The sequence below is a fragment of the Sinocyclocheilus rhinocerous genome, unplaced genomic scaffold (genome assembly GCF_001515625.1).
Source record: "Sinocyclocheilus rhinocerous isolate Xijiao unplaced genomic scaffold, SAMN03320098_v1.1 scaffold524, whole genome shotgun sequence".
Taxonomy (NCBI): domain Eukaryota; kingdom Metazoa; phylum Chordata; class Actinopteri; order Cypriniformes; family Cyprinidae; genus Sinocyclocheilus; species Sinocyclocheilus rhinocerous.
Genome location: NW_015628336.1, coordinates 247,733 through 268,585, shown reverse-complemented (window position 1 = coordinate 268,585; position 20,853 = coordinate 247,733). Strand labels below are relative to the sequence as shown.

The window sequence follows — 20,853 nt, the reverse complement described above, 5'->3', positions numbered from 1 at the left end:
TGTCATTTTCTTTACGTTTTCTGACTAAAAGCAACCAAAAAGCCATTTTAAAGTGGTTAAGCAAATAATAATAATAATAATAATCGGCAGGGATCCCAGACCAATACAATTATTGTGCCTCCTCTATTTTAAAACCCACGAGCCGCCACTGTCTATAATAGAAATACCTGCAACTTCAACAACTGCAGTCTTACTGGGGAACTGGGGAAGTCGTGGCCTAATGGTTAGAGAGTCGGACTCGTAACCCAAAGGTTGCGGGTTCGAGTCTCGTACCGGCAGGGATTGTAGGTGGGGGGAGGGAATGTACAGCGCTCTCTCCCACCTTCAATACCACGACTGAGGTGCCCTTGAGCAAGGCACCGAACCAAAAAAATGGCTGCCCACTGCTCCGGGTGTGTGTTCACGGTGTGTGTGTGCACTTTGGATGGGATAAATGCAGAGCACTAATTCCGAGTATGGGTCACCATACTTGGCCACATGTCACATGTCACTTCACTTACCGTGGTATCTGCAGCAGTCACCGCGGTCGTGGGAATGTGTTTAGGGGCCATGTTTGTGGACTGACACACCACACAGCCCTGTGGCCCCAAGGTGACGATAACTGAACCACAACCTTTGTTTAGCAGCTCCAGGCCTACTTGACTGGCATCCTCCACTGAGGTAACGGACAGACCCGTCAACAGCTCTGCCTAAGAGGAACACCACAAGATAATGAGGAAACAGTCACATTTATGCTAATAACAGCTATGCTAATAGCTAAAATGAAACTATGCTAGTATGTATGCATTCTAAAACACAGATACAGTTGCCAGAAACATACTATATGTCCAATCATGCAAATGCTTCTAGCTAAATAAACATGATTTTATGTGTAGTTGCTTTCTGAAATGTATCAGGGCAAAGTTTAGAAAGCAATGCAAGGTATTCTCAGCTACAGCATGCATGCAGCATGCAAATTAACAGTTTTCATTTTCAGATCAACTATTGTCATAGCTGAGCAACAGTTTAAAGAGAATCTGGCTGATTGAGTTACTTAAAGTTGGTATTAACACAATATTACAACATCAGTTCATTGCATCATGGACCAACAATGACTGAACAATATCTTCTTTAGCATTTATAAATCTAGTTTAATGTTTTTTTTTTCAAGTTGGATACATTGATATTAGTCAATACAGTATATTAACAAGAAACATGAATTAACAAAAACAGTAGCATTATTTTTTTAAACAATCATTAATCTAGATTGATATATGATATAATAAATTGTTGTTCATTGTTAGTTAATGACACCCAGTGCATTATTTCTATTAACAAATTTAACCTATTGTAAAATTTAAAAAAGTTGGCTAAACTGTTGACTTAGCTAGATAACTAAATAACAACATGGTTTAAAGTTAATATGAAACAGTAGTATTTAAAGCTGCAGTCCGTAACTTTTTTTGGTTAAAAATGATCTGAAGTCAATATTTGAGCAAGTTCATAACCAAGCCAGTGTTTAAAACTATCGCCTTACTTTAGCCCGATTCACAACGGTTATCTTATAATAATGTTTTCTAATTTGAGTGGTACGGGTAGGTTTTCGCGGGAAATTCGAGAATGGCACTGCGTCATTACGTCACGTCTGTAAACATAAAGAAATTGTCCCGGCTACTAGGCTATCGCATGTGAGGATCCTGCAGGTGGCCGAGCGTTTATAGCCTTTTCTCAAAGCAGCTATAATTAAATGTATCATTTTGATGGCGGATTGTAATCCATAAAGGATTATGTGTTTATGAAACACATGTGAATGAAATTAAATTATATTCCAGTTATAAATGTGCTTTTGATTACAGTTAGCCTGGGATTACAAAGATTTGTATTTTAAAGAAAACCAGTGCGAAGGGAGCATAATTTGCTTTTTGGGTTAAAAGAATTTCTTAAAATTAAATTCGAAGAGTATGACACTTAGATTAGACTGTGCAGAAATTGAAATCTACACGCTAATACACACTATACTCATAGTCACCAATGCTGATGTTGTTAACATTAATCATTTGAGAATAAAGTATAACAATAATAATAATTTGAACAGTTTGATGTGATATGAGCTAACCGATCTTTAGGTTTAATCACCATTGGTAGAGATTTATGGTAATGCTTTTTTCCTCAGTTGGTCAGAACAAACGTGGCAGACTTGTTACTTACTTGTTCAGATTGCAATATACGGTGAAAATTCTTATTTGGGTCATATTCCAAGACTTAGGCTAGAATCTGTGATTGCGAAGTACAGTAAATATCCACACCGGTGTGGTGACTGACTGCCACACACACATACTCTTCAGGGGTGCATTTCCAAAAAGCATCGTTAGCTAACTATGGTAGTTAGTTCCATTGAAATCTATTGGTAATGACGGCACTTGCGACCATAGTTGCTTTTGGGAAATGCACCCCAGAACATTAGATTCATCCGCCCTGGAGCCGTGCCGACTCACAACCCACACAAGCTAGATAATTCACACAGCTGCAATTCCAGGTTTTGATGGCGACAAAGAGGCAAAACTTACGAACTGCAGCTTTAAGTAATTAGACATATTTTATTTTGAAACAGACAAACAGAAAAAACTGTTAGGCCAGACACAATTTTATCCATTAGGAATTGTTTGTATCATGAAACATGATAGAAACATGTATAATGTGGGTGTTACAGCATGAAAATGGAGAATAAAGAGAAAACTTAGAGGGATTGCAGAACCTGCTCTTTTAAGACATGATACAACTTTAATTTTATGAACTGAATCAAGCTGTGCACAATAAGACCAGGAATGAAATGACCACCATCACCCCTTTTTTTTTTGCTGAGATTTATTGCTGCCAAAGTTACCACAAATAATTTTTCAATATTTACCACTTTATGTGATTACACAGAACTGGCTGAAGATTAGTGGTTAAGAATATGGAGAAGAAAGGACAAAAACCATACATGATGTCATTCATGAATAACAGAGGGTATAGTGTATGCTGCAGGTGTGAAGGATAGCCCCCACTCAAGCCCACCAAAAGAGTGGAGATAGAACTGAAAGATCAGGTCAATTAGTATCCCTTTTGTACTTGTGTACTTGAAGCTTTGCCATCAATCTTTCCTAGCTGGCTGCCAAAACAAAAAAAGTGCACACATTACTCATCAATGTGTGGTTATCTGATTCTGTAAACTGCTGATGATTCATCATTCACTCTTGCAACTGATGGCGTCGGGTGAGAGCCAAGCGGGTACACGAATGTGTGCGCTGGGACGAGGGCTGAATCTAAGGGGTTGATTTGTACTGAGGGCTCTCACTTTTAAGTCCCACCTGTGCATTTTTCCCCCTCCAACCTCCCAGCCACATCAAAGCTGCCCTGACGGAGCACTCTGGTTCAAACTTTCAGTCACGCCGGAACTTTTGCCCCAGGCCACACTGACACACCATCTGTGCATCTGCCTGCCTGGTTGTGGCTGCTTTAACTTTACTGTTTCCCATCAATTCAATCCCTTGTCTGTCATCTTGCCCTGCCACGATGTGAGAGAGGGCGGCCCCTAACATAACAGTTACTGTAAGACACAACAGCCAACCCCATAATTTCTTGCATTTGGCAGGTAGGTGACTTTTTGGGCTGTTGTATTTTGTTTCTAGTATGCAGGTCATGACCAGGCAAGGTAACTGAGCTCTTGTTTTACTCTAGTTGCCTTCTTCAACGAACCTGAAGACCTATTTGGAAAATAGGCTCTTCAGGTTAATGCAGCCAACATACAATTTGGGTTCAAAGTTAATGTCAAACTGCTTTTTGCAATTGGTATTCATTATTTAATGTTCATTTATAACTTTATAATGACATATTTTACTTTAAAATGGCAGCACACTAGCAACTCACAAAAAATCATTCTGAACACCTAAGCATAGCAACACCCTGGCAACCACCCACAGAACCATAGCAATGTGGAGCAAATTTAGCTTGTTTATGTGATATTTTGTATGCAATGTGACTACGGTAATATTGTTTTTCACCTCAGATTCATTGCAGCAGAAAACATCAGATGCTTTGTAGAAATCAGAACACAGGTCTGCAATAGCTGGAGCTGGATTATGGTCTTCACTGTAAGAAACAGAAAATATTATTCAGATATTATATCACATATACAGATATCATATAACCCAGATATTGGGTTACATGAGAACTTTTTTTTCTTAGAAAAAAAAGTGATGCAAATACCACAAGTAAAAATGTAAACACCAAGGTAAATAATTTCTATGATGTCAAACTATTGTTATGAGTTATTATAAGCGGCGTGCACGCAGACACAGCTCAGTCACAGATACTGACATACCGCAGTTCACATCAGACAGTCAGTATGAAACTTGCCCTCTGAGCTACTTGCATTCATTTGATTTGACATAATCAAACTTTGCTCTTTTCTCGACATAACCATAGTTTCATAACAACGTCAATCTTTGGTTATCGGTTCCTTTTCTCTTTCTTTCTCTCATTCCTAAACTTAAAATGTTTTGTAAAACTCAACCACAGGAAGTAACTGTAACCAAAGCATCTCCTTCCTGTCCGTTAGGGGATTTCTAGTAAGCTTAGTAAACGACGCAATTTAAGAGGTGGGAATATTTAGTATGTCATAAGGAACATTTCTGCTGAATAATTTCTCCCAGGGTGAAGATGATCTTAACTAGAAAAAGATGTTCATATTGGATGTACAAATTTTGTCTATTGTTGCTCATGAATTGATGATTAAAAGGACCTATAATCAAATATGCACAAAGACATTTTGTAAACCTTATATTTTTAGTGTGGTAGTTCCCAATTAGGTGCCCACAGGATGAATTAAAATGATTTAGTTTAATATATATATATATATATATATATATATATATATAACCACTGCTTTAGTAGACCTAAAAAGTATTTGGACAATAAAGCCACACTTAAAATTTTTTCAATTACTGTACTTTTTTATAATTACTTTGAACCAATTAGTCCCAAGAAAATTTTTGCGTTTGTGGTCAGGTACCTTCAAGTTCACACAGGCGTCTTAGTTTAGTCCATCACATTAACTAAAGACATGTTCCACAGTAAAAATAGTGTTTATCACTATTGTTTTATCATAAATATTAAAGCAGCATACTTCTTTTATCATTTAAAGCCACACTTGAGGCTACTGTGTATCTTGATTTACTTGCACAGCATTGGCTATTACATACAGTCCAATACATCTGGTTAATTTGACTTAAAAGTAAGAATACAGTAAAGGTTTAATCATAGCAGAGCTGTAACACATCAACAGTTTATCATGTTCCAACGTGAGTTGTCAGCCTCTTAACGCATTCCCTTCCCCTAAACGACATTTTAAATTCACTCAGTGCAAACTTTGCTCTTACATGTTAAAGAATTCTGTGCTTTGAACATAAAATTCACACCTGTTTTTCATATTCATATTCATATTTTGAAGATTGTCCTAGCTGGTATTTTCTCATTAAAACTGTAAAATGAATGGTGATTTAGACTGTCAAGCTCCAAAGAAGACAAAGAAGCAGCATGAAAGTACAATAAATGTAGTTCATACGACTGGCGTGCTATATTCCGCAATAATCCCATCGTGTTCAGCCAGGAATCTTGGGGTGATCCTTGATGATCAGCTGACCTTTAAGGATCATATTACAAAATCAGCATGATAATGCAGGTTCGCACTACACAACATCAGGAAGATCAGACCCTTTTTAACAAAGCATGCAACACAGCTTCTCGTCCAGGCCCTTGTCATTTCTAGGCTGGACTATTGCAATGGTCTTCTGGTTGGACTTCCATCATGTGCAATTAGACCTCTGCAAATGATTCAGAATGCAGTAGCACGTCTTGTTTTCAATGAGCCCAAGAGAGCCCATGTCACACTGCTCCTCATCTCTCTGCACTGGCTTCCAGTCACGGCTCGCATCAAGTTCAAGATATTGGTGCTTGCCTAGAGAACAGCCACTGGCTCCACATATTCCTATCTCCGCTCACTCTTACAAGTCTATATCCCCTCCAGAAACCTGTGGTCGGTAAACGAGCAGTGGCTCGTGGTCCCATCGCAGAGAGGCACAAAATCACTCTCAAGTACGTTTTCTTTCACTGTACCCTGTTGGTGGAATGACCTACCTAACTCCATCCGGACAGCCAAATCCCAGACAATCTTCAAGAAACAACTGAAAACTCATCTCTTCCGTGATCATCTAACTGCCTCCCAAAAAAAAAAAAAATTCTATGCCTTCACTTTTTCTATTCTCTTATTATCCTTTATCCCTTCCTGTCCTAGCTTTTAATATTTTGAATGATGACTGCAACCTTGTATAGTGTGCACTTCTCGTGTTTTATTGCCATCTTATAATAAATCGCTTGTTGTATTTCTCAATTGTAAGTCGCTTTAGATAAATAAATAAATGTAAATGTAAATTCCGATAAATGTTCTGAGAAACAGACTGAAATGAAGATGTTATTCACTGCAAATTATTTGTGTGTGTGTGTGTCCTTGTTGGAGTTTTGCTGTCTGAAACATTGAGGGAATTTTTTGGGTGAACTGCCTCTCTAATGAAAGTGAGAGTGTTTTAGGAATAGGCAGTGTGCCCCTAGTTTCCTCGAATGAGCTAAAGAGAAATCGATATGCATCGATAAGTGGACAACGTAATATGGAAGAGGAGGGAAATAATGAAGGAAAATAAGTGGCAAAACTAACGAGCACATGAGATGAATGAGTGAGTCGTGTGAGAGTTCACTGTTCAGAGATGCTTTATAAAACTCTAAATGAAAAACATCAGAAGCACAAGTTAAATGTGAGCTAAATTCATGCTAGAGTGATCAAACATTCCTTCAGTAGCCAATCTCAAGTATGAAATTACATGTTAGCTACATAGAAGCTTTGAAGTTAACTGGAATTAACTACACTTGAGGAGAGAATTCGAGGCTAAATGGTCCTTATATTCATTTATTTGAAAATGCGGTTAGGAAAACAGAATCCGGATTCTTCTCCAGTGAGCCTGTGGGGGTGGCATGTGCGTAATCCAAGCCTTGAGCTCCGGCGAAGTGCTATTTGCGCACGTCATTGTCTGATGAATTCATCCCAAGTGATAGGCGCATAATCTGGGCTAATGGGCTGTCTCTTAACACTTAATATGGCCCGCTAACGGGCTAAACAGCACGTATCTGGGAAGTTCTGAGGTGGTGAATGTGAATATCGAGGTGCGTTGGTGTGGAGAGGGGGGGTTATCCATCTGTGTCATCCATCTGTGGAATAGGCTTGTTGCATCATTGTGCATCTCCATGACATGGATACAGGGTGTCTCTGATCAGCGGGGACCTGAACATACAAGGTGCTAATGATATCTGAGACACAGCCGGTTGTGTTATTTTCTATGGGAGGAAAGAGTCGTGCTTTGCTCTCACCAATCATTCGGTATAAGGAGCTAAAAATAGTTTTTAGAAAGTGGGAGTGGAGTTTTAGTTTTTGGAAAGACGAGGAAAAGGAACTAAACTATTGTTGATAAACGATTATGCTATTGCACACATGTAACCCGTTGGCAAATATACAGAGAGACCACCACAACAGTGTGGAACAAGAAGTTATTTTATGAAACACAGTAAGACCTGGACAGTATTTAAGGGAAAGGCTGTAACTGAAAACTGAATGCTGATACTTTACCTGCGTACATACAGTATACTCACTTAAGGCAATATACTCTATATACCTAATCTTGGCTGTGTGATTGTTTACATTGTCGCAAAAATGTAAACTGCTTCATTGTACAGCTCTCATATATATAGTAAATGCAATTTTGTTTGCATACATACACTGTAAAAATGTATTGTGATTTTAATGGTAAAAGACGGAAAAATCTGCCAATTCTCCTCCTTAGCTTGTGGAAAAGCTGCTTGTGATGAGCTTTGATTCATCATGTGACTTTCTCATCAAGGTACAAAACATTAGTACTTCAATAGGTTGGTATATTAACATTATATTTGGTGCATTCGACTTGAAGCACGGCTACAGACGGCGATCAACGAGAGTAGCCGCTTGCAGTCAGGGGCGGTGTTGAAAACGGGCACGGCAAGCCGGACACTTTCTGCTCCCGTTAAGTGATGCTCACACAGTGTTTTCATACTCTTTCACAGATGAAGTGAATAAAATGCAATATTTGTCAAATACACAGACGTTTCAGAAACGTTTTCATGAGCAACAGAAACACTTTTTATATACTGCTTAATACAGCGTCATCTGTTCAAGAATAAAGTTCAACGTAAATATATACTATCGTGAAACAGCTGTGTCGTCATCAGCACTCCTGCAGTCGCTCTGAAAAAGCTGCGCCAGCTGAGTCAGCCGGCTGCTCTCGAAACGCTATCACAGTACTTTGATGCCACACGTGACAGTGACGTGGCATCGGCGCCGGTTTAAGTCGGACTAAATTTCTAACAGGCATGCACTGCGTCAAGTCAGCCGCCGATCGGTCTGCGCAGTGCTGCATGAAGTCGAACGCACCTAAAGTCACGGAGTCAACAGCAAAGCCAGATCCTTCAGCTCCTCCCACTTGTTCACATTCACCCGAATACTGATGCACTCCACCTGTCATCACAAATCAATCCAGGTATAAAGCCACCATCACATCCCTTCCTCAGTGTCTGGTATTGTTGTTCACATGCATGCATCAACCTCCCTGGCTCCTTACCTGATTTACTTACCTATTCATCTTCAGTCGTTTGCTCAGCTCTCTGGGTCCATCACCACCTGCAAAGACACCAGTGTGATTATTCAGCTAAGTCTATGCTCTGAACTCTCCAAGAATATCCATACCTGTGATCATCCCTTTCTCCTCTTCTGAAGCCTCCTTTAATAAACTCTGTTGAATTGTATTACCGGTGTTGTCCTCTTCTGTTTGTTAACATATATCAGTTAATGAATTTTTTTTTTTTTTACCGTAAATTTCACAGATTTTTTTTTTTGTGTACAGCACACGTACATAAAGCAATAAATATTATATAGAAAATCTCAACTGCCCGATCTTTTATTTTGTCACAAAATGTAATTATATTATCGCTCATAATATAATTACATTTGTTGGATATATACTGATATATAGTTGGATACACACTCTCATAGGGCCATATATACCATATAGCCGGGATCCTCAAATCTGGCCCATGAGATCCACTTTCCTGCAGAGTTTAGCTCTAACCCTAATCAAACACACCTGAGCATGCTAATCAATGTCTTCAGGATCATTAGAAAATCACAGGTAGGTGAGTTTGATCAGGGGCAAGTTCAAGCTCAAACCGGTGTGCAACGTTTTGCTACGCTTTCCGGTTTGAACAACATGTTTCCTGAAAACGGTGTGCAACGGGGTTTGAGATACAGGGTGTTCAACGCACCACCGTTTCCGTTTAAAAAACATTTTGCACCGTTTTGTTGGGGCTGAACGCAGCCCAGGATTGGAGCTAAACTCTGCAGCACATTGGCCCTCCAGGGCAAGATTTGAGGAACCCTGCCATATAGCATATCTCAACTGCTTGATTGCTTGTCATGTCGCAAAGTGTAAACTATATTATTGCCCAGGTCTAATCTGCTAAATGTTACTAAAATGCATGAAAATATTATAAACATTAACATCATGATATTATGTAAAGATGCTTTGAAACAAAGTTTATTGTGAAAAGTGCTATATAAATATATTTACAAGTATATTGAGATATGAAGCCAAGATGCATGACTGACCGTGGTTCTCTCTGGCCATTCTCAAGGCCTGAAGTGATGTATCTGGGTTGATTTCAAGCTGGCAAACAAGCACCTTTGCATTTACTATGGCGGTTAGTGCCCGCTGCAGTTCCTCTTGCCCCAAGAGCATATTAGCACCAGCGACAATCACTATGGCATTCTCCCCTGTGAATACAATATATTAACCATGACCACAAGATGCATATAAACATTCAAGGAGACATTACTGGTAATTAGAATGAGATTTAATTATAAATCCATATTTATAAGAAATGATAAAAATAAGAGGTTGCATCATAGGAAAATACAGTGGCTCTAAAAACTATTCAGACATTTAAGTCACACATGTATGAATGCCATTGTATTTGATACAGAATATCAAACAGAATACCATTATTTTAAAGAAATTATCTTGCTATAGTGTCACAATAAGACAGACACAAATAAAGAGTTGGCATAAGTGTTCGGAAAACCACAGAGCAGAGTCAGGAGATATTATCAAAGTTTTTTCCACATTAAAGCTTCCTTGTTAGCCTGCGACATAATTGTTCTAATTCACATTGCTGTGATATTCAAACAGGAAGCTGGAACACTAGGATTTCAATAGGATATTATAGTGATCATGACGCCAAACAGAGCTCTTCTTTGAGTGCTCAATGTGGTGCTAGTGGACTTCCACAAGGCTCAGCACTTAAGCTGGATCACTAAACCATGACATTTACAGTGCAGCAGGCCTTACATTTAGAGGCAGACTGGTTATGTCACCTTTCTTTAAGTCCAATCAGCGCTACATTAAACTGGGTCTAAAATTACCCTGCGTAGGCGAGCTGGACACAGGTAGAGAGCTTCTCACTCATCCATGTCTCATTCAGAAGAGTACTTAATGGTGTTTATGTTATTTTAGGGGCTTTTAAAACTCAGGAGATGCAGCATGGCTCGGTACCCGGACCAATTTCATTTTACCTGTGTCATTTACGATGATAGAGGCAGCTCCAGTTGCAGCATTTTCAGTCTGTTCTACATAGGCTAAAAAGAGAGAGAGAGAGAAGCGGATAACCCAAATTGCTTACCGTATATAAAAACTGAATTGAATCAGAATCAGAATCAGAATCAGAATGAGCTTTATTGCCAGGTATGTTTACACATACGAGGAATTTGTTTTCGTGACAGAAGCTTCCACAGTGTAACAGAATGACAGTGACAGAACAAAAAACACAGATAATAAAAAATAGAACAAGTAAATAAGGAATAAAAAATATACAAATCGACAATCGACAATTGTATGTCCAGGTATAGAACAATAGACAGTTGTATGTACAGGTATATTATGTGCAAATTGAAATGTAGACTGAGTATGTGTGTTAGATAAATAAGTGTATGAGTGAATAAATAGTGTGTGTTCCACAGTTATTGTTAAGTGTTCATGAGATGGATTGCCTGAGGGAAGAAACTGTTCCTGTGTCTGGCCGTTCTGGTGCTCAGAGCACTGTAGCGTCGACCAGATGGCAACAGTTCAAAGAGGGAGTGTGCTGGATGTGAGGGGTCCAGAGTGATTCTGCCAGCCCTTTTGCTCACTCTGGATAAGTACAGTTCTTGGAGAGAAGGGAGGGTTGTACCAATGATTCGCTCAGCAGTCCGGACAACCCTCTGTAGTCTTCTGAGGTCAGATTTGGTAGCTGAGCTGAACCAGACAGTTATAGAAGTGCAGAGGACAGATTAAATGATGGCGGAGTAGAACTGTTTCAGCAGCTCCTGTGACAGGTTGAACTTCCTCAGCTGGCGAAGGAAATACAACCTCTGCTGGGCCTTTTTCACAATGGAGTCAATGTGAGTGTCCCACTTCAGGTCCTGAGAGATTGTGGTGCCCAGGAACCTGAATGACTCCACTGCAGTCACAGTGCTGTCCATGATGGTGAGTGGGGGGAGAGCAGGGAGGTTTCTCCTGAAGTCCACGGTCATCTCCACAGTTTTGAGCGTGTTGAGCTCCAAGTTGTTGAGACTGCACCAGACAGACAGCTGCTCGACCTCCTGTCTGTAAGCAGACTCGTCACCGTCCTGAATGAGGCCGATGAGTGTGGTGTCGTCTGCAAACTTCAGGAGCTTGACAGAGGGGTCTTTAGAGGTGCAGTCGTTGGTGTACAGGGAGAAGAGCAGTGGGGAGAGGACGCAGCCCTGAGGCCACAGTTTCCACAAATCCCTTCACTCGATTGGGATGTTCTCTTTTATTCTGGACGTCAAGGGCAGTGACTGTAACATAGAGCGTATTTTGCAGTAACCTATTAAACACGTATTTATAGCGATTTCGTCAGGCTCCGAAAATTCTTCAAAAAGAACACAAAGAATGGCCTTCTCAGCTGCCACAGTTGCAACTCTTGCGTCATCAAAACAGGGTGTTCAACGCACCACCGTTTCCGTTTAAAAAACATTTTGCACCGTTTTGTTGGGGCTGAACGCAGCCCAGGATTGGAGCTAAACTCTGCAGCACATTGGCCCTCCAGGGCAAGATTTGAGGAACCCTGCCATATAGCATATCTCAACTGCTTGATTGCTTGTCATGTCGCAAAGTGTAAACTATATTATTGCCCAGGTCTAATCTGCTAAATGTTACTAAAATGCATGAAAATATTATAAACATTAACATCATGATATTATGTAAAGATGCTTTGAAACAAAGTTTATTGTGAAAAGTGCTATATAAATATATTTACAAGTATATTGAGATATGAAGCCAAGATGCATGACTGACCGTGGTTCTCTCTGGCCATTCTCAAGGCCTGAAGCGATGTATCTGGGTTGATTTCAAGCTGGCAAACAAGCACCTTTGCATTTACTATGGCGGTTAGTGCCCGCTGCAGTTCCTCTTGCCCCAAGAGCATATTAGCACCAGCGACAATCACTATGGCATTCTCCCCTGTGAATACAATATATTAACCATGACCACAAGATGCATATAAACATTCAAGGAGACATTACTGGTAATTAGAATGAGATTTAATTATAAATCCATATTTATAAGAAATGATAAAAATAAGAGGTTGCATCATAGGAAAATACAGTGGCTCTAAAAACTATTCAGACATTTAAGTCACACATGTATGAATGCCATTGTATTTGATACAGAATATCAAACAGAATACCATTATTTTAAAGAAATTATCTTGCTATAGTGTCACAATAAGACAGACACAAATAAAGAGTTGGCATAAGTGTTCGGAAAACCACAGAGCAGAGTCAGGAGATATTATCAAAGTTTTTTCCACATTAAAGCTTCCTTGTTAGCCTGCGACATAATTGTTCTAATTCACATTGCTGTGATATTCAAACAGGAAGCTGGAACACTAGGATTTCAATAGGATATTATAGTGATCATGACGCCAAACAGAGCTCTTCTTTGAGTGCTCAATGTGGTGCTAGTGGACTTCCACAAGGCTCAGCACTTAAGCTGGATCACTAAACCATGACATTTACAGTGCAGCAGGCCTTACATTTAGAGGCAGACTGGTTATGTCACCTTTCTTTAAGTCCAATCAGCGCTACATTAAACTGGGTCTAAAATTACCCTGCGTAGGCGAGCTGGACACAGGTAGCGAGCTTCTCACTCATCCATGTCTCATTCAGAAGAGTACTTAGTGGTGTTTATGTTATTTTAGGGACTTTTAAAACTCAGGAGATGCAGCATGGCTCGGTACCCGGACCAATTTCATTTTACCTGTGTCATTTACGATGATAGAGGCAGCTCCAGTTGCAGCATTTTCAGTCTGTTCTACATAGGCTAAAAAGAGAGAGAGAGAGAAGCGGATAACCCAAATTGCTTACCGTATATAAAAACTGAATTGAATCAGAATCAGAATCAGAATCAGAATGAGCTTTATTGCCAGGTATGTTTACACATACGAGGAATTTGTTTTCGTGACAGAAGCTTCCACAGTGTAACAGAATGACAGTGACAGAACAAAAAACACAGATAATAAAAAATAGAACAAGTAAATAAGGAATAAAAATATATAAATTGACAGTTGTAGGTGCAGGTATAGTAAGTCTGAATGCTCATTTAAAATCTTTTAATGTTTATAAATTATGATAATAAAGGCAGTACATATGCAGACTTACAAACAGTGTTGATGCAATTTTAACACTGTAGCTTGAAGATATGCATCATTTAAATATCTAATAAATTATAAATAACAGTTGAAATAAATAATACAGTTAATTAAGTTAAACTACGAGTAACTAACAAAATGTAGATAACTACAGTAAGGGACAATATATTTTAAATTATGTCATTATCAGATTTGCAAACTGGTGTTCCAAGAACAGAACTGAACTGCAAAACTGAGAGTTCTTACTCAGTATTTTGGTCTTGTTTTCAAGGAAAAATATCTAAACATCTCTAAAGCAAGATTTTTTTTTCTGTTTGTCACTGTTCATCATTTTGCATATCTACATCGGCTGTTAGACTAATAATGACATAGATATCAGCATGATGAAAGTAGTTGTCATCATGGAAATTAGAGGACATAAAACTGGAAATTTTGCTTCTGCTCATGACCATCATGGCATCATACCATGGTGCTGAACTTTCATCAAGGTACATGCAACAAACACATCAAAGGCATCACTGTATTTTATACATTCATACATACGTATGTCATTTTCATTTACTTACTCTGTTCACATATTTCATATAACGGGAAAAAGGCACCAAATATTTGTGAATTCTGACACAGCTAGGAACTATTGCACATGATGTATTTACGTTACACGCACACTGCAACCCAAATAATGGAAAAATTCATTACTTGAAATACAATCTTATATTTCAAACTGAAACACTATTTTAATAAAATTTCAAATCATCTACAAATTTTTCCTCAGGTTTGTGAATTTTTTATTTTTTTTCTGTTCCAAATTACAATGATGAAAAACTAAATATATTTGAGTTACATACACTGAAAAATCTGATTTTAAAATATATTTGGCTGCTTATCTTAACAAAGCCTTAGATGTGAAACAATGTAACACTGTTTGGCTATTACCAGTCGATGTGCCATTATTTTTGAAGTTTTGAATGTAGTCATTCCAAAAAACGTCTCTGCCGACCTAAAGAGAAAAAGCAACCAAAGATGAAAAGCTGAACTTGAGATGGTATTTTCTAGCAACTCGCTGACCGGTCAAAGTTCTGCATTGCTATATCAGGCCAAGCATTCCAGATATAGCATCCCCAAACAAACGCCTCCACTCTACAAATACAACTTTAATCTCCACCTCTCTCCCTCTTTTCTCTTTCTCTTTCTCTCTATGAGACGTTCAGTGTTGAGGTAAGGGGCAAAAGGCTTCCTTTTTTCCCAGCTGGGTCTGCTTTTATCCCACACTGGTAAAGACATGCCAAGGATGGGGTCCTAAGCCCCAGCAGCGGAGACCCTTCAATACCTGGCCTCCTGTCTTTGAAGTTTGATCTCTCTTTGAATGTTTCTGAAAGCTTAGGAGTCTATTTTTACACACTGCATACGCTTCGATATTGATTGGGGTCTTGCACTGACAAAATGAAGAGCTTTATTGCTTGGTTAGGTTCTCTTGTGTGTTTAAATGCTGAAATACATGAATTGCTGGGTATCAACCTAAACTTTTTGTGTCTATGTGTACTCCAGGCTATATTCAGTTATTTAGGATGTTCAGGAAAGCAGATCATATTGGGTACCTTGCACACCTTGGCAGTCTTGGCCCCCATTCGTGCAGCTTGGATGCATTGATTGGCCCCTTTGCCACCAAAACCAATAAAGAACCTGTGTCCATGTATCGTCTCTCCAGCCTTGGGAAGCCGAGGTGCCTGACTAACAGAAACACATATGGGACTAGGCTGTAAAAAGAAATCCACATTTAATTGTGCTTGTAAGAAAATTCTGTCATCTTTTATTCACGTTTTTCTAAACCATTTCTGTGTAACACAAAAGAACATTATTTGAAAAAAAAGGTCTCATTATTAGTTTTTTTAATTATTATTAATTGTAATTATTATTATTTATTTTTTTTAATTGAAAGATGACTTTCATTATATGGACCAAAACAGTTGAAATATTGTTCACCATATCTTCTTTTGGGTTACACAGATAAAAAAAAGAAAGTCAGCCCCCATTCGTGCAGCTTGGATGCATTGATTGGCCCCTTTGCCACCAAAACCAATAAAGAACCTGTGTCCATGTATCGTCTCTCCAGCCTTGGGAAGCCGAGGTGCCTGACTAACAGAAACACATATGGGACTAGGCTGTAAAAAGAAATCCACATTTAATTGTGCTTGTAAGAAAATTCTGTCATCTTTTATTCACATTTTTCTAAACCATTTCTGTGTAACACAAAAGAACATTATTTGAAAAAAAAGGTCTCATTATTAGTTTTTTTAATTATTATTAAAGATGACTTTCATTATATGGACCAAAACAGTTGAAATATTGTTCACCATATCTTCTTTTGGGTTACATAGATAAAAAAAAGAAAGTCATACAGGTTTGAATTAACTGCATGAAGATGAGTAATTGACGACAAGATTTTCATTTTTGGGTGAACTGTACTTTAAGTACATAAAAGTAAATAAAGAAAAACGAATTGATGAAATTCAGAGAAATTCGAAGTAGATTTTCCATTAAAAATAATTTTAATACACAACGTTTGTATTTAAAGCAACCTATTTAGTTTCCTTAATTTTACATTTTTAATTTTAAAACTGATGAATTAATGCATTGTGGGTGTTCAATCTTTGTACTGCTATGCAATTTGTTTTCAAAGGAACGACAGATGGGCAATTCAGTCAGTTCTCAAAGTCCATATTGTTTCGATGAAAGGGCCTTTTCCTGGAAACATGCTACAGTATGTCTGTGAGCTGTAAGTTAAAATAATATGACATGACATCCTGAGCCCTTCTAAATCTATAAGGCAGGTGCCCTGAACTACCTAAAAAGCTAACTGCTGTGCTGCCTTAGTGCGTGACATTTCATAGCGGGGTCCATCAGCCTTTCACCCGAGCAGAACTAGCAGCTATTACTCATTCTATTGAACAACAGAAAAAAACCCTCAATCCCAGACATCTAGTTACGGTCTGGCCCCAATCCAAGTCTCCAGGAGCCCATGTTTATGTGATGGCAGAATAGGCAGATAAAGTTGTTTTTCACATGTGTGTTGTTTGTGTGGTGTGGTTAGTGGGGGTTATGAGCAAACATCCTGCCGAGATTTCAGTAAAATGAGTAGTAAGTGAAGAGATTTCAACTGGTTATGATGTTTTTTTAATTAACTGTGGTATATTATGTTGATAAAGATCAAATCTGAACAAGTTCAAATGAAGAACTAATGGAGAATGTACTTGAGTAAAATTACATACTTCATGTAAAGTGAATACAAGGCAATAAATAAATAAATGAATTAATATTGTATTGTTAAAAGATAATTGTTAATAATAAATAGTTAATTGTTTCCATTAGTCTGCAATATGAGAGTACATGCTCTACTTCACAACCTGTACCCAACATTTACCCAAGTGTGTGTGACTGAGTCATTGTCTGCGTCGCAGGTTAGAGACAGACTGGCCTCACCCTAACTCCTCGCTTACAGTCCCTCTATTGTTTAATGAGCAACAGTCTTTCTCCCACAAACCAAATTCTGATACAAATGCTGTAACTTTTTTGTGGCAAAAAAAGAATCACAACAGGTGTTCTGGAGCATAGGTTGTGGTGCAAGCAGCTGTTTACTACTTTATAAAAGTAGGACATAAAACAGCCTCAGCAACACTGGAGCAACACAGTAATGTGCATTGTAGTTCATGGGGCAATAGGAGCAAGATTTTGTTGAAAACAAACAAACCAAACCAAACCAAACCAAACCAAAAAAATAAAAAATAAAAAAAAATTCTATGGTAATTTAAGTTTTTCTTTTTTTTTTTTTTTTTTTTTTTTTTTGACAAGTGGAAAATGTTTTTTTTTTTTGGACCATGTTTTTGCATATGGTAATTTGACAGTATTCTTTGAAGTAGGCTATCATGTAAATACCATGTTGTATGAATATGATATACACTGTAAAAAACATTTTTTTTGTTGTTGTAAATAAAACAAAGATTATAAGAATTTTTTTTTTACAAGAAAATAATAGTTCAGTCTTTCTACTTCAGAATTTCTTCTTTAATTCAAGTAATTAAATAATAATAAATTTTTTTTTTTTTGACAAGTGGAAAATGTTTTTTTTTTTTGGACCATGTTTTTGCATATGGTAATTTGACAGTATTCTTTGAAGTAGGCTATCATGTAAATACCATGTTGTATGAATATGATATACACTGTAAAAAACATTTTTTGTTGTTGTAAATAAAACAAAGATTATAAGAATTTTTTTTTTTACAAGAAAATAATAGTTCAGTCTTTCTACTTCAGAATTTCTTCTTTAATTCAAGTAATTAAATAATAATAAATAATAATTCAAGTCGTTTCTTTGTGAAATTTACTAACAATTCCTGAGTGAAAATATATCCTACTACACCATTTTTTGTGTACCATAATAAACATACAAACATACTTTAAGGATGAACACAAATATTAAACTTTGAATACAACACTATCAAAACAACACTAAATAGTGCCACAGTACAAATGTTTTATGTATATGGTACAATGGTATTCTTTAAAGTATCTTTGACTACCATGTAATTACCATGGTTCATCAATATAGTCATCACTTATTGCTAAATGATGCTTTTACCAGTAATAATATATCTATTACAATCTATTACATCTATTACAGTTTGAACCAAAGATAAGGTGCCTGAGGTTTATTGTTATTGTTATAGGAACATTTGAGACCTGAGCCAAGAGTATGCAGAGTTTGAGTGTGCCACATACACACTCTTGACTAACATCGCTTAGCAAGTGAAGTTAGTGAAGGCTCCAGTGAAGGCAAACTAATCGGTTCAAATTGTAATCAGCAGGTGGCACTGTCTGGCTTCACCACAAACACACAGATGTTCCACACGAGACTCGTTACAAAGTGTCTGATTCCGTTTGACTGTCACAAACACAAGCCACATAGAAAACTGGATTTTACACATCAAAGCCATGCATAGCACTCTGATGGGTGAAATGTGTCAGCCGCCCTCCAAAAAACAGCCTGTTGAAAAACAAACACACACTTCCCATCAAAACTATTGCCTAATTGATGCAATCTCTTCTGTTCAAAGGCCAACAGTGATGACCGTATTTTTAAATGGTATAAAATATGAGCAATTGGAATTTTTTCATAACGGGTCATTTGTTTTGAGCACTTGGGGAATGACAAAGAAAGAAATGAGTATGATTTAGTTAAGTTATGTGTGGAAAGAAAAATGCTGACTCTGGATAGCTTAGCATGGTTAAACACGTCTATAAAGCAGAACACCAAAACGTTCCATTATCTTTATGCCACTTTACCTGTGCTGTTTTAAAATATCAAATTAATAATCTTTGAACCATTTTGCACAACTCCACGTTTAGGCCACGTTCCAGTCAAAAGGTTCACCTGAGCTGTAAATACTGCAGCAAAGATGACACACTTGACGCTGAAAAAAACTTGCCGGCGGCAATTGTGACCAGTGAGCAGTGAATCAGTTCCTTGGGGAAATATTAATAATAGACAGAGCAGGCAGAACAGAAGGCAGTTCCCCAAATCTGCCTTTGTCGGACCTTAGTTGGTTCCTGCTGGAAGGACTAATTCCTTTCAGAGTTATTTAAAAAACGTAAAGTCTGCCTTCTGCACGTGGAATATGTTCCACTTCCAGTCTGAGAGTTTGTCACATGAGCATGAAATCATCATATAGGACAATATCTGAGGATTGAGCTTTAAGTTGATAATAGAGGGTGGACACTTGTTCATTATACAGCGCCATTAATGTAAATTTCATGATCCAAAATGCTTTAAAAATTACAACTCAGAGGTTGTGTATCAATGGTCTAACTGCTTACATTTCCTAAATAAAAATGATTATACATTTTTAATAAAAAATATTTCAGTGTCAGAAATGTACTTTTCAGTAAGGGATGATGTATGCCCCCATATAACTGGTATTTTAGAGGCATGAAAATACTATGAAGCCATATTTTTATTAACTGTCTGTCATCTATTATGCTAAATGACTGAATCAATTAATTTAAATAAATTATCTAAAATTAATTTTTGAAAACATGGCTGTTAAATATGTCTGAAAATGTACACAAGCACAAAGGTATTTGTAAATAATTCACAAGATATCATAATGTGAAAAAGGCTCTGCTAGAATGCATGCAATATGATTACATGACTCTCTATTGTTTGCTGTCACAGTAGATTCTTCTGCAATCACTTTTTGTTCTTCAGGACAGAGTAATGCATTACAAAGGCATTTTTGCCCCCACATTTTAAACATGGAGGACATATTTGCCTTGAGCCCATTTTCACTTATGACAATGAAATCCTTTGATGACTTACCTTACTAAGTCAGTCATACAAGAGCCCACCACTCACGTCTTCAGACATGTCCTAATATTTAAAAAAAAGATATATTTATATGGATTATAAATATAAAATAGATTGAATAGATACAAAACTACAACCTTAGATAACTGAAACTCATAAATTTACATTATTTACAGAAATGTTTAATCAAATGTTGAGAAAAAAAAATCGAAGAGCAACATTTAAATGGTTAAATATTGGCAGTTATGCTCTACATTGAGCATGCCTGCACTAATGTGGATGATTATTTCAGGACTGGATCATGTGATTGACAACAACCATGGAAATCCTTCATTAATTCAATCCCTTGCACGTAGGCAACATATGTGGATAGAATAGTGTTAATCTGCTCAAATCTCTCAGCAGGCCTCAGGGGACTGTAAAAGCCTGCGGGCGGCTAAGGAACAGCCTACATTCTTCTCAAAATAACTGAAGTCCAGGCTACATTTTCTGAATACTTAAGATTCAAATCAGTTTAAATGGTTTGAATCCCTTGAAGTGTTTTGCTGTGTGGACATGACCCTTTAATAGATATTACCATCTCTGCACGAACAAAACGAACATGGCCGTTACATGTTGGAGAAACTATTTCA

The 20,853-nt window shown here is 37.6% G+C and overlaps 1 protein-coding gene across 1 annotated transcript in view; it reads right to left on the bottom strand.

Annotated features, from left to right (window-relative positions):
• The window catches only part of LOC107737448 (ribokinase-like), a 28,760-nt gene extending 13,272 nt beyond the window's left edge, over positions 1-15,488 (bottom strand). The window contains exons 1-9 of the mRNA XM_016548931.1: positions 15,459-15,488; positions 14,797-14,860; positions 13,470-13,532; positions 12,507-12,671; positions 10,724-10,825; positions 9,761-9,925; positions 8,731-8,776; positions 4,023-4,110; positions 501-689 (exon numbers count right to left, since the gene is read on the bottom strand). Coding sequence (XP_016404417.1) covers positions 501-689; positions 4,023-4,110; positions 8,731-8,776; positions 9,761-9,925; positions 10,724-10,825; positions 12,507-12,671; positions 13,470-13,532; positions 14,797-14,860; positions 15,459-15,488 — 912 coding nt within the window. The remainder of the gene's footprint in view (positions 1-500; positions 690-4,022; positions 4,111-8,730; positions 8,777-9,760; positions 9,926-10,723; positions 10,826-12,506; positions 12,672-13,469; positions 13,533-14,796; positions 14,861-15,458) is intronic.
• Between the last annotated feature and the right edge of the window lie 5,365 nt (positions 15,489-20,853).